Source organism: Leucoraja erinacea, chromosome 17 (assembly GCF_028641065.1).
Source record: "Leucoraja erinacea ecotype New England chromosome 17, Leri_hhj_1, whole genome shotgun sequence".
In the NCBI taxonomy this organism is placed as follows: Eukaryota; Metazoa; Chordata; class Chondrichthyes; order Rajiformes; family Rajidae; genus Leucoraja; species Leucoraja erinaceus.
This window is the reverse complement of record NC_073393.1, coordinates 30953315-30967850: the sequence shown is the minus strand read 5'-3', so window position 1 is coordinate 30967850 and position 14536 is coordinate 30953315. Positions and strand designations below refer to the sequence as shown.

At 39.6% G+C, this 14536-nt stretch overlaps 1 protein-coding gene across 1 annotated transcript in view; it reads left to right on the top strand.

The window, feature by feature from the left end:
- LOC129705369 (cysteine-rich secretory protein LCCL domain-containing 2-like) overlaps window positions 1-14536 on the top strand; it is a 39661-nt gene that overhangs the window by 6961 nt on the left and 18164 nt on the right. The window contains 6 exon segments of the mRNA XM_055648914.1: window positions 1352-1484; window positions 2942-3057; window positions 4407-4507; window positions 7506-7649; window positions 11780-11840; window positions 13605-13671. Of these exon segments, the coding sequence (XP_055504889.1) occupies window positions 1352-1484; window positions 2942-3057; window positions 4407-4507; window positions 7506-7649; window positions 11780-11840; window positions 13605-13671 (622 nt within the window).

Here is a 14536-nt window from a genome sequence, read left to right as displayed (position 1 = left end):
ACAGGTGTGACTTGTACACCCACGTGTTAGAACATTGAACATAGAAAAGTACAGCAGAGAACAGGCCCTTCCGCCCACAATGTCTGTGTCGAACATTATGCCAAGATAAATGAATCTCCTCTGTCTGCATATGATCCATATCGATCAATTTCCTGCATCATCCCTGTGCTTATCTAAAAGCCTCTTAAGCACCACTATCATCCAACAAATAAGCCAAAACATTGTGTAATTTGACTTTTATTTTCTAAATCACTAAAACTTAAATCTGGACGTGCATGTTTGTTTATACTTTACAAAAGTTTTGTTGAAAGAGTGAAACAGCTAAACAAAACCTTATGAATGGAATAAATTATGGAGTACATTATGAACGGAATAAATAGTTTCAAAAGATGAATTAATTGATTTATTTATTTATCATTTAACAATGTAAAACTCATTGAGGAAAATATTACCTATCATAAACCCAATTAAAGTATTTATTTAAAACTGAGGTGCCCTAAAGGGGGAGCAACATAAACACCAGTGTAGCTTGTGCATCAGAGTGCATAGTGTGACAACGCACACCATCAGATTCAGGGATAGTTTCTTCCCAGCTGTTATCAGGCAACTGAATCATTCTACCACAACTAAAAAGCAGTGCTGAACTACTATCTACTTCTTTGATGACACTCAGACTATCCTTGATCAGATTTTGCTGGCTTTATTTTGCACTAAACGTTATTCCCTTATGATAAATCTATGCACTGTAAATGGATTGATTGTAATCATGGCTTGTCTTTCTGCTGACTGGTTAGCACACGACAAAAGCTGTTCACTGTACCTCGGTACATGTGACATTAAACCAAACTGAACTGAATTGATTTTAGTGTATATCTAAATAATGCTGTGCCGCACATGGTTTCTTTCAACAAACATTACATATTTCATCAAATCTCAGTGATTTTTACTGTAATATTACTATTTTTACGATCATAAAATTATTACTTAGGAACAGTCATCTGAATCTTGCTTTCCCTCTTAATGTGACATTGAGTGAAGCCATTTGGCCCATTGAGTCCATGTTGGCTCCCAGCAGAGGAATCTCATCTATCCCATTCCCAGTCCTCCTCTACCCCTGTTATGTTGCTACTTCATTCTCTCTTATCTTCCGCCTTCTTTTATCACTTCCATACACTAAGTGGTAATTTGCAGTTGCCAACTGACCTACCACTGACTGGGCATCTTTTCCCTGCAAATAACTCAATGTATTTAATCGGTGAAAATTGACTGACATATTTTTGGAGTTACTGATTCATAAATAGTACAACTTGCAAGCAATGTCTGTGACAGAGTGCTGTATCTGTGCTTTCAGATATGTGTCTCCAGCAGCGCAAGTGCAGACATGGTATGATGAAGCCAAAGATTACACCTACCCATACCCACATGAGTGCAGGCCTTGGTGTCCAGAAAGATGTTCTGGCACAATGTGCACCCATTACACTCAAGTAAGTAATTTATAACTGAGCAGCAAATCTCTTGCATCTTGGCTGAATAGTGGTTTTGAAGAGCGATATTGTTGAGGTTCAAGAATGAACTACAAACCTGCACGCATTTGGAATGTGGGAGTAAACCGGAGCACCAGGACAAAACCCACGCATTCACAGGGATAACGTACAAACTCCGCACAGTCAACACCTTTAGTCAGGATCGAACCTGATTCTCTGGCGCTATGAGGCTGCAGCTCTATCGCTGCACCACTGTGCTGCCCAATTGTTAATATTGTTAACACCTTTAATAATGGGGTAAAGAAACAAATCTCAGCACAAAATGGATTACAAATCGATAGTGAGTAGATTCAAAAGTTCCATCCATTTGCTAACACCTATTCTCCAAAGCGAAACACATGTACAGATTTTGCTATCTACAGATTTAATTCTAGAAAGAATCCATTTTAGGCAGTCATATTAGCATCAATATTTTAAACTGATGATCTGCCATCATTAGAATGTGTCCATTATCTAATCGTCATTTTAGTCCATTGTAAGATGAAGCTTGGCTTAAAACATAGAACATAACAGCACAGGAACGGGCCCTTCTGCCCACAATATCTGTGCGAAACATGATGCCAAGTTAAACTGATCTGATCTGCCTGTACATGATCCATATCCCTCTATCCTTGTGCTTCCATGTGCCTATCTAAAACCATATTAAACACCACTATCGTATCTGCCCCTACCACCATCCCTGGCTTGACCTTCTTGAAATAATCACTGCATTGAGGAACATGGGTTTTTGAAATTTGCAACAAATTTCAGATGAAGCTTGCTGCCAAATCCTAAAACAATTGGTCTTTGGATATTTAGGAGCCTCGGAGAGGTAAAATCTGAAAACACGTTTAAATTTGGAGACTACATTTAGGGAGGGTGTTTCAGTCTTACAGCGTTTCAGTACACACACTTTGATATAGATCATAATGTACTTTGTAGTGGGCTATTCCTTAATTCACGTCATTATCATATCTGGTCTGCATACTCTCAAATATTTGTTTAGATATATTTTTACCATCCTTTATACCACAATATTTGCAAACAGCTGCAGAGAGTTGCACTTATCAATTTAATCATCAACTATTCAAAGCACTGTTTTGGCTTCACATCAAAAAATAATTGAGCATTATTCCTTTCTGAAGCCCTGTGTGACAATGTTGCACTCTTAATGACCTCACTTCATTTCTTCCTTTACCAGAGATTTAATGCTGTTGATGATTTTGCAATTTATTAAATCCAAACCTTGGCTTGGATGAGAAAAGCTAATAATGAATGGAGTTATCTTTTAAAAAAATTAGTAAAATTTAGATAGTGTATATGTTTACTTGATTAGCAGTAAGCTATTTTTTGAGAAAAATGCATAGTTAATCACTGATACTTTATTTAACAGCTTTCTTATTTTAATTTCTTTGCAGCTGGTATGGGCAACAACAAACCGAGTTGGCTGTGCTGTCCATGTTTGCCCAAGAATGAACGTGTGGGGATCAATCTGGCAGAACGCTGTCTATTTAGTGTGCAATTATTCGCCAAAGTATGCTGTTTATCATTACCATTGCTTTTTAGTTTGGTTTATTGTCAGATAATTGATAAATGAAGTAGAGTCTTTGGCTGTGTCCAACTGTTTTTGTGTACAATGTATTTGGCAAATTATTTATTGTAACATTGTACTTATCATTGAGAGTCTTTACGGTTGTGTAATAACAAACCGACTATTTACGCTGATGCTGATTTACATGGTGTACAGTAGAACCAATAATCTTACTCTTGCAACTTTGACAGTGCCGAACTAACAGATTTTCTGGGCTATTAGATGCTCCTCTTAATAATGCTCAAACATAGATTGGGGCGGTACACAGTGGCGCAGCAGTAGAGTTGCTGCCTTACAGCACCAGAGACCTGGGTTCGATCCATTTTTTACACAGAGAGTGGTGAATCTGTGGAATTCTCTGCCACAGAAGGTAGTTGAAGCCAGTTCTTTGGCTATATTTAAGAGGGAGTTAGATGTGGCACTTGTGGCTAAAGGGATCAGGGGGTATGGAGAGAAGGCAGGTACAGGATACGGAGTTGGATGATCAGCCATGATCATATTGAATGGCGGTGCAGGCTCGAAGGGCTGAATGGCCTAATCCTGCACCTATTTTCTATGTTTCTATGTTTCTAACTACGGGCGCTGGCTGTACAGAGTTTGTACGTCCGCTCTGTGATCTGCATGGGTTTTCTCCGGTTTCCTCCCACACTCCAAAGGCATACAGGTTTGTAAGTTAATAGGCTTCAGTAAAAAAAATTGTAAATTATCCCATTCTGTAGGGAATGTTTAGTTTGTGGGAATCACTGGTCGGCCTGGACTCGGTGGGCTGAAGGGTCTGCTTCCGCGCTGTATCTCTAAACTAGTCTAAATAAATAAGATTCCCCAGTTTTTACATATTACACTGTAGCATGCCAACACAGTTGCTGCTTTTTTAAATATAATTGTGACTGTTTAGCTCATATCGGGGCTGTTTATTGTGACCCAGCATGGGGAAGAAGTAAGGAAACGGCCAGCATTTATTCATTAGGGTTGTCAACTCCTCTTTGGTACCTTATTCATTTGCTGTTATATGTGAACCAATTCTTGAATAACAATGGAGATGCATCTCGCACCTCTCAACTTAAACCTGTCGGGATTGAGAGAAATGGCAGGTTGCCTTTCGGCATCCTTGCATGTAATACCAATTCTGATCTCAGTTGCTTGCTTTCATGATGGTATCAGTCTTGCTCAGGATGTTGCAGCTTTTATTTGGCTTACCTATTGCTCCTCATGTTTGGGACAAAGTCCTAAAGAATAAGAACAAATTAACCTGAATTTGCATTGAGATTCTTTGCTGTTTTTTAATCAACCAGGGGCAATTGGATTGGGGACGCTCCATACAAGCCTGGTCGCCCATGTTCAGAGTGCCCACCCAGCTATGGTGGTCGTTGCAGGGATAACCTCTGCGACAAAGGTACGTAATCATATTGTACATCCCAATAAAAAATAAATTAACTTCAAAACTTAATGTGACCACTCCTACTTCCAAAACTATTTTACAGATGCCCGTAACATCACGTAGGAGTTATTATATTTGAATGTTTAGTTTAGTTTAGAAATACAGCTTAAAAACAGGCCCTTTGGCCCACCGAGTCTGTGCCAACCAACAATCTCCGTACACTAGTTCTAATCTACCCATTTGTGGCAATTTTGCAGAAGCCAATTAACCTACAAACCTGCACGTCTTTGGAATGTTGGAGGAAACTGAGGTACAGGGAGAATGTAGAAACCCCGCACACACAGCACCCATAGTCAGGTTCGAACCCGGGTCTCTGGCGCTGTAAGGTAGTGAATCTACCGCTGCGCCTCTGTGCCGCCCAAATGCTGTTTGTTTAATATTTTATATCACCGAGACAAGGGTGGTCACTGAATCAGTGTTGAGTCATCACAGTGGCTACAGACACTTTTCTTGGTTGATGCATGTTCGTGGGCCAAGGAGCTGTTGTGAATGAGAGAGTGAGTTGCAATCACTATGGGAAGTTGAGCAAAAAAAGTTAGGATTCACAGAAAATAGGGTGGGAAATAGCAGTTTCGGAGATAGATTAAGTGACTCAACAGACGAGCTGGCAGTTGAGGTGTAGCTTGAGTGCAGACAGGAAAATAAGAATTTTAATTTTGAAATAAGGAAAGGTCAATTGACCTTTAAACCTGCTCAGAGTTACAGACAATTGAATAGAATAGCCTTTCATTTGTCATTCAGACCGAAGTCTGAACGAAATTTAAGCAGTCATACATACAATAAAAACAACAATAAACACATATTTACTGCAATGCAATGAAGACTATCCCAGTGACACTAATACGGAGTGTGTCAATGTAACCGAACAGAACAACAATTGTAACAGGAGAACACCAATGCTATATTAAACAAACCGGACAAGAATTATATAAAATCAAAGATAGCGTATTCAGGACTGCTGGTAAAAAAGAATGAAGGGAAACAAAAAGCCCTGAGAATTTTAATTTGGTGTAACATTTACAACTCATTGTTTGTTTACTGGTAATTCAATTTTAATTAATAAAAAAATATTCTAGCAATTATATGTCAGCACTGTATATATCCGTATACAGGTCCATTTTGTAACACTGAAACAGCACAGAATTTTAACCATGGTTGTACGATATTTGGTTTTACTGAAGGAGTTTAAGATTTACTTTAGCACAGACATAAATATGGGTTTTATTTAGTATGTGGTTTCCAGCATATTTATTTCTGTTTGCTAATAGGAAAATATTTCAATGTTTACTTCTTTGTCCTCGGCATAAATTAATGTAATTTTCAGTCTGCTCATTTAAAATGTTGAATCCAGTTGATTTTGGCCGGCAAAATCCACTTCTGTAATGAATAGCTGCTTGTTTCTAAACAGAACACTCCATTTTGAGCTGTCAGTTACTGTGTGAACAGTTGATTTGCCACTAAATGAACTTTACAAGCAGTAAAGCATTAAGGATAATTAGCTGTCCAAACACAGTGGCATGGAAGCCGACCCAAGTACAGAAAAAGTATCTTTAGTGGATCAGAAAAAAACACAGCAAAAATGACCTCAATGCCAGATTTTTTTTGTTGAGGATTATTTTTACTCACAGGTGCCCTACTTTACTTATTCATCCACCAAAATGGCTAAAGGATGCCTTTTTGTCCGTTCCATGTACTAATCAAAGAAAGTGTGTGGATGTGTGGATGGTGAATAAGATGTGTCTGGGGACGTGCTTGGGTGTGATGCAGTTTGATTAACCTGTTGCTTGGATCAGGATCTAACTCTAAACATTGTCTTCAATGGATCCAAACTGCAAATGGATTTTGCATTCCGTAAGGGTGGTGCAATGTTAGAGTTGCTGCCTCACTGCACCAGAGACCCGGACTCGATCTTGACTACAGGTGCAGCCTGCACGGAGTTTGTATGTTATCCCTGTGACCACGTGGGTTTTCTCCGCGTGCTCCAGTTTCCTCCCACATTCCAAAGGCGTGCAGGTTTGTTGGTTTCTGTAAATTGCCCTTGGTGTGTAGGGAGTGGATGAGAAAGTGGGATAACATAGAACTAGTGTACAGGTGATCGATGGTTGGCATGGGCTCGGTGGGCCAAAGGGCTGCTATCCATGTTCATCTATAAACTTAATTTAAAGTACTTGAACAGCTCCATTGAGTGCATTAATATTTGTAGATCTTCTGGTTGTGTGCAAGTTGGGTGCATGGAGAGGTAGAATGATGGAAGGATCAGGATTAAGGTTCTTTTGACCAAGGTATAGTCATGACTGCAGACAGTGTTTAAAACATAAATACAGCTGACATTATTTACATTTATTTCAGGAACAGTTTGAGAGTGGTGAATGGTGATGTAAGGAGTGATCATTCAAAAGGTTTTGGTCTCAAGCTGAGGGTATTTAGTTTAGTTTAGAGACACAGCGCGGAAACAGGTCATTCGGCCCACCGAGACCGCACCGACCAGCGATCCCCGCACACTAACACTATCCGGCACACACTAGAGACAATTTAAATTGATACCAAGCCAATTAACCTACAAACCTGTACGTCTTTGGCATGTGGGAGGAAACTGACGATCTCGGAGAAAACCCACGCAGGTCATGGGGAGAAAGTACAAACTCCATACAGACAAGCACCCGTAGTCAGGATCGAATCCGAGTCTCTGGCGCTGTAAGGCAGTAGCTCTACCGCTACGCCACCGTGCCACCCAAACAGTGTGCGCATAAACAGCATATGGTTGACGACAGAGCAGACAATGCTGCTGTGCACATATTGCTGAATGCATGGAAGTGGAAAACAAGAAAGTGGGGTAAAAAAAACACAGGAAAATAAACAGTAAGAAAAGATCCTGAATCACTGTCTCTGAAGTGGAATTCTTAACCCATCTGCATAAAAGATTGTTTAACCATATTTCACCATTTTCTCCCAGGCAATACTGTGAAAAGACCACAGCCGAAACATATGAATGAAATTGAGCTTCCCACGGACCATGGGTTAAATCCTTGGGTGGAGCAACAAAAGCCGCCATCTCGTCCACATTCAAAGAAGACATCTCGCACCCACAAAATGATGAGTAAGGAAGCATTTAAGTTTTATGCGTAATCTACTCAAATACTACAGGGATCTTTAAGAGGTTTGAGTGTGCCAAAACTAACCTGGTGCAGCTCCTGACTGCCTCTGGAGCACAGGTAAAGCTAGGTCTTTGTTGCAATGCCTAATTTGAAATAGGATGAGAATGGGTTTGTTTGCAGCCTTAGTAATTCAGCACTAAAGCATTTGTCAGGCTGGCCCATTCGCTTGCAATAAGATTTCTTATCGCAGCTCTGAGAAGAAGCTGTAACTGTGCGAATGGAAAAGATGTTCTGCTAGGAAATTATTCAAGCTGTTGGGATTGAGATCTTATTGATTCTAAGATGATCTTTATATTTATAAAGTTGTGCAGCAGGGAACTTTATAATCATCAATTTCTCTCTCTGTCTCTCTCTCTCTCGCTCTGAATCTCTGTCTGTCCCTCTTTTTCTCTGACTCCATCTCTTTGTCTCTGTCTTTCTGACTCCCTCTATCCCTCTCTTTCTCTGTCTGGTTCTGTCCTCCTGTGCCTCTGTCTGTCTGTCTCTGTCTGTCTGTCTGTCTGTCTGTATGTCTGTCTGTCTGTCTGTTTCTCTTTCACTGTCCTCTCTCTCTCCCAGTCTCTCTCTTCTCTGTCACTCTCTGCCCCATCCCCTCTCCCCAGATGTTAGCTGAGCAGTTATGGATCATGAGCTCCACTATCAGGCACCAGGAATGCAGAGGACCTTTGTTGGGTAAATGCACGCATCAATAGTGGTGCAGGGGCATGATGTGCATGCGCCATCATTTCTGTTTATTATAGTTGTGATTAATGTGACAATTGGGAAGAGACTTGCTCCTGCTTCTTCAACCCCACCAACCTCTCATACACTGTGACAGGGATTAGATTTCCTGGAAGGGCTTCCACATCCACATGTAATAGCTATGGCACTGGGGTCTTTGCCGGGCACTTCCTTGCTGTAGTCCAGGCATTTGCTGGGATCTGGGAATGTTCCTACAATGCGACAGTTTCTTCCCAGCTGTTATCAGGCTGCTGAACCATCCCGTCAACAACCAGAGAGAATTCCTTAGCTATCATCTCATTGGAGACCCTCGGACTATCTTCAATTGGACAATTGACAATAGGTGCAGGAGTAGGCCATGTGGCCCTTCGAGCCAGCACCGCCATTCAATGTGATCATGGCCGATCATCTCCAATCAGTACCCCGTTCCTGCCTTCTCCCCATATCCCCTAACTCTGCTATTTTTAAGAGCCCTATCTAGCTCTTTCTTGAATGCATCCAGAGAACCTGCCTCCACCTCCCTCTGAGGCAGAGAATTCCACATACTCACCACTCTCTGTGAGAAAAAGTGTTTCCTCGTCTCCGTTTTAAATGGCTTACTCCTTATTCTTAAACTGTGGCCCCTGGTTCTGGACTCCCCCAACATCGGGAACATGTTTCCTCCCTCTAACGTGTGTCCAAACCCTGAACAATCTCATATGTTCAAATGAGATATCCTCTCATCCTTCTAAACTCCAGAGTGTACAAGCCCAGCTGCTCCACTCTACTGAACTTTATCTTGCACTAAATGTTATTCCCTTTATAGTGTATCCACACTGTGGATGCGTTGCTTGTAATCATGTATAGTCTTTCCGCTGACTGCAACAAAAAAGCTTTCCGCTGTACCTTGGTACATGTGACACTAAACTCAATTAAACTAAACTGCTCATGTCCCCTTGAAAGGTTTTAATGAACTTTGCCAATGATGGGTGTAAGTACCTGGTGACATTTTATACCTTCATTGTGCATCTTTCCTGAATGTTATTTCACCAACAACATAATTAAATATTTTGGGATGCCAGTTTTTCGACATGTTTCAGAGTGTCCTTACTATGGTCTTATGGCTAGATGATTTTTTGCCAACAACTTTCGCCCCACATCTGGTTGTAATTTAACATTTGTGGCTGATACTTGTGTGAGAGATCTTTTTAATTCTCAGTATCATGTACCATTCAGCTTTAAAAGGAGGAAGGTGTCCGATTCTCTCGGACGTAGTCTTTGCTGTTGGCTAGAGCTCGGACCAGCCTGTGGTTTTTTAGGCTGATTGCCTGTTTTTGAGCTTCAAGGGATTTGCGTAGGTTGCAAAACTGTAAAGAACTAAAGCACATTAGTTGAGGTTCTTGTAAGGTTCAAGCAAGCCCTTCAGCATACTGTTTGTCCAGGAACAGAAGATTCCTAATGGACTCAGAAAGAAAATGCCAAGTCATATTATTTATCTATGCAGTACAGGACAAAGCAAAGCCCATGAGCAAATTCTGGTTTCATGGATTGGAACTTAATATATTTTCTTTCTATTACAATAACACTACCTCTTCAAGTATGGTTTAAATATAAGCATTTATAAATTGTTGCTGAAAATGTGCTTTATCTAAATATATTTTATTTAGCATTGAAAAAAATAGGATTATGTGGAGTTTTTGTCGTAAGTATTGTAATATGTTTTTTTTAAAGCAAATAAAAGCTGGATTGGATTTGTTTGCAGATAAAAGTGGCCGTCTGAAAATTATTGGTGTGAAATAAATAGTTCCTTTTGATGGTTTATACTCAATTATCCAAGGTTTGATTGGTTGCAAAAAGTAAAGACGCTAATTTGAATTTAAAATAACATTGCAACCTGAAATCTCAAATTAAACCAGAAAATGAAAGAAAAACTCAGCAGGTCAGGCAGCATCTGTGGAAAGAGAAACGGTTAACATTTCAGATTGAAGATCTCACTTTTACAGTTCCCTTCTTACAAATGCCACCTGACCTGCAGAGGTAGGGTAGTTATGAAATCCAGTGCTCTGTGTCCTTTGAGTCTTTGTAAAAGGTGCCAATTTCACATTCTATGGATTAGATGCTAGTGGGTTCTATGAATTCACTTTATCAGATGATTTCTCATGTGTGGAAGATAGACACAAAGTGCTGGAGTAACTCAGCGGATCAGGCAGCATCTCTGATGTAAAAGGATAGGTGACGTTTCAGGTCGGGCCTCTTTGTAGAGCCACCCATCCTTTTTCTCCCGAGATGTTGCCTGATCCACTGAGTTACTCCAGCAGTTTGTGCCCATCTATATGTATAAACCAGCATCTGCAGTTCATTTCTACATATTTCTCATGTGCTGTAGTTTTAGTTTTTTTCTATTCATCTGGATGTCAAGCCAAACATTTATTGTACATCTCATTCTTCCCAGAGGTTGTTTACCTGATTGACTGCTGCAGACCTTCAGGTAAAGGTCCTGCTACAGTGTGTAGGGAGGCAGTTTCAAGATTTAGACCTTGGCAACTGCATTCACTCTTTAACCCGAATCATCTCAATCTGCTCAGACAATTATAGAGTACTCAGTGAAAGGTATATCACATTCCTTCCAATGGGTCTCTTTAGGATCCGATTCTGTTTAAAGCTATGTGTCAAAATACATGAGCTGATCAACATGATTCATCCTGATGCGTCATTCTACAATGGTCAGAGGCATAAAATCCTTGCAATATCCCCATAATGTTTTTGTTCGCCTATTACTTTAATGACCCTTACAATCAATCTACGAAGAAATGTAAATGTAGGATTGACATTAAAAATGTGCTTAATACACATGCATTTATTTTTCTCCATAATTGTGCAAAAATATTTATTTTTCTTTCTCCTAAATCTCTTCCATTTCAAGTCGTCCGCATCCCCTGAACTAGACCGTGCAACAATGGTAACAGTTCATTTCTATCTGCCCTTCCTCATGCATTTGTATCTTTTGAGGTGTCAGGGGTTATGGGGAGAAGGCAGGAGAAAGAGGTTCGGAGGGACAGTAGACTTGATGGGCCGAATGTCCTAATTCTACTTCTATTCATTGACCTTATGATCTTAAATCACTCTTACCTTCAATTGAAAGTAGCTGTACTAGTCTTTCTTTGAGTTTGTGTTTCCTTATTCGAGGCAGTTTCCCAGTACTTTGGTATTGAATGATCAATCCTTCCTATATCCACACAATACCTTTTCATTTACAAAGGGTCTTATGGATTTACCATGACAGCCAGAATATCGTATGCATGCCATTTCTTTTCACTTTTGGCTTGAATTGTTATGCTTTAAGATCATGACATGATATTTTACTGCCTTTCAGCTCAAACCATCACATGTGAAATGAAAATGAGAGACAAATGCAAAGGGACAACTTGCAACAGGTATCATTATTGTTCTCTCTGCATTTATTATTTTACATGTATTAGTTCATTTTCAATATTTACAGGGTTCTACATTGACAGCAATAATTTGGAATAATGATCAAGAATATGGAATCAAGAATTTGGAATCAATGATCCAGTAATGTGTAATATGATAGAAATCCTGTTCAGAAAGTGCATGTATTAAAATAAATGTATTATGCAGTGTTCTTCAGTGATTTAAAGTTCTGGAGTGCAGAATGTCATGCACAAAGTAATTAGTTAATCCTCATTGCACTCAGATTTTTCACTTATTGATGGAAAGATACAGTATTTTAAACAGGCTGTAACAGTTAGATAGGACTCTTAAAGATAGCGGAGTCAGGGGATATGGGGAGAAGGCAGGATCGGGGTAACTGATTGGGGCTGGCTCGAAGGGCCGAATGGCCTTCACCTGCACCTATTGTCTATTGTGTCCCCATCCCTCCCAAATTCATGCCGACCATCGATCACCCAGTCACACGACCTCAATGTTATCCCACTTTCACATCCACTTCTTACACATTAGTGGCAATTTTACAGAGGCCAATTAACCTACAAACCTGCCCATCTTTGGGTTGTGGGAGGAAACCATAGCACCAGGAGGAAACTCTCATTGTCACAAAGGGAACATGTAAACTCCACACAGAAAGCACCCAAGGTCATGATCAAACCAAGTTCTCTGGCGCTGTGAGGCAGCAGCTCTACCAGGGACACCACAGTGGTTCATACATTTGATACATTTCGTACCTGATAGTATTTATTGCGTGATTTGATTTCCATCTAAAGTTATTGAATCTCTTTGTTTCAGGATATAAAATCAATAAGTGATTCTCGTGGAAATCCTTGTGTAAAATTCTTTATCCAATGAGCGATCAATCAGTCATGCGATGCAAGATAAAATTGTATAATGAGGAATGGTGCGATTGCTGCAACATATTACAGACCCCCTTGTTAAATATGATTATTTAGCCATTCATCAAGTGACAAAATTGTTCACCAAAACAGCGTTAATATTTGCCCTTGTATTATGAGGTAAAGGTTTCTTTATAGCCACCTCAAATTCTATGGCTACACTCGAACAGTGAACTTAGAAAAGGCTGGAGCACATTTATGTAATCTGAATATTTTACTGCTTTGTCACATGAATTCAGTACATTTATTTATTTTGGCATTTTCACTTCGGTTACAGAGATACTGTACTATTTATTAAAATTATGACATTAAAATGTTCACTGCTGAAACTGTTACACAAACTATCCTTTCAGGGACGTGATAACCTCCTTCTAAGCCACTAATTGCTCTTATTGAATCTGTAATACCAATTACAGAGAGATTTTTATGCAGGAATAGAAGACAGAAAATATTAAGTGTGTAGGAAGGAATGCAGATGCTGGTTTAAACCAAAGATAGACACAAAAAGCTGGAGTAACTCAGTGGGACAGGCAGTGTCTCTGGAGGAAAGGAATAGGTGATGTTCAGTCTGAAGAAGGATCTCAACCCGAAATGTCATCTGTTCCTTTTCTCCAACAATGCTGTCTGACTGGCTGAATTACTCCAGCTTTTTGTGTCTATCTGTGCAGAAAATATTAAGCAGCAGGAGCACATTTTGTAAAGATGTATTTTAACACTTTAAGCAGTTGAATAGATGCTCAAAGTGTGACCTGAGATTTTTTCTTGTGTTTGTAATCAGTCTATAAATGCCGACGTTTGATGCTTGATAATTTGATGATTTTTATTGAATAGGTATAAGTGCCCGGTTAATTGCAAATCTTCAACTGCTAAAGTAATTGGAACAATCTATTATGAAGCGGTAAGGATTTTCTATGTTTATTTAGATATCTCGAGGTCCCTTCCCAGCATAAATTGTCAGTGTGCCTCTACCTACTGACCTTAACCTACTGTACCTTACCTACTGTATGGGATTGTGGGTGGGACTGAGATACGGAGATCTTTGTAACAAGGATATATCTGGGATAAACTTCATCTTTCGTTACATATCCCCTAAACAGAAATGGGGTGTAGAGCTAGCTTGAATGTACATATCTCTACCCTCCCCAGCCCTGGTCCATCTTGGCCCAATATATCTTGGCTCAATTTCTTCCTTTGAAAGGAACAACTGCTATTTTTTTTAATAAATGAAATTATCTTGCCCAGGTTTGAGATCTAGATCTTCACCTGAGACGAGGGTGGGAAAAGGATGAGGTCTTGCAGAGTTAATGCAGGGAATTAGGCACAATGTTAAAAAGCAGGACCTCAAAGGTGATAATCTCTGGATTGCTTGTGGTGCCACGTGTTAGTGAGGGTAGGAATAGGAAGATAGAACAGGTGAATGCTTGATTGTAGGCATCAGAGACCTGATTACTAATACCACTGCTCAATACTAACTGTGGTTTACTCGTTTTCTTTCTTCACACACTATATATTTCACATCTTTCTATCCTTTACTATCTAACTTCTTTTTCTTATTCTCATCTTTTTTCAATGTAACAAAAAAAAAGAAGTTGTACATAAAATGTATGATGAAAATATATATTAGGCACTTTGGTGCCATATGACTGTACTTACTTCTAATAAAATAAAATATTAAAAAAAACAAAAAAAACTGTGGAGACATTTCTCTTCCACCACTAATCTTTCCCTAGTAGTATTTTAAGGACAGGTTGAGGTGATTTTTA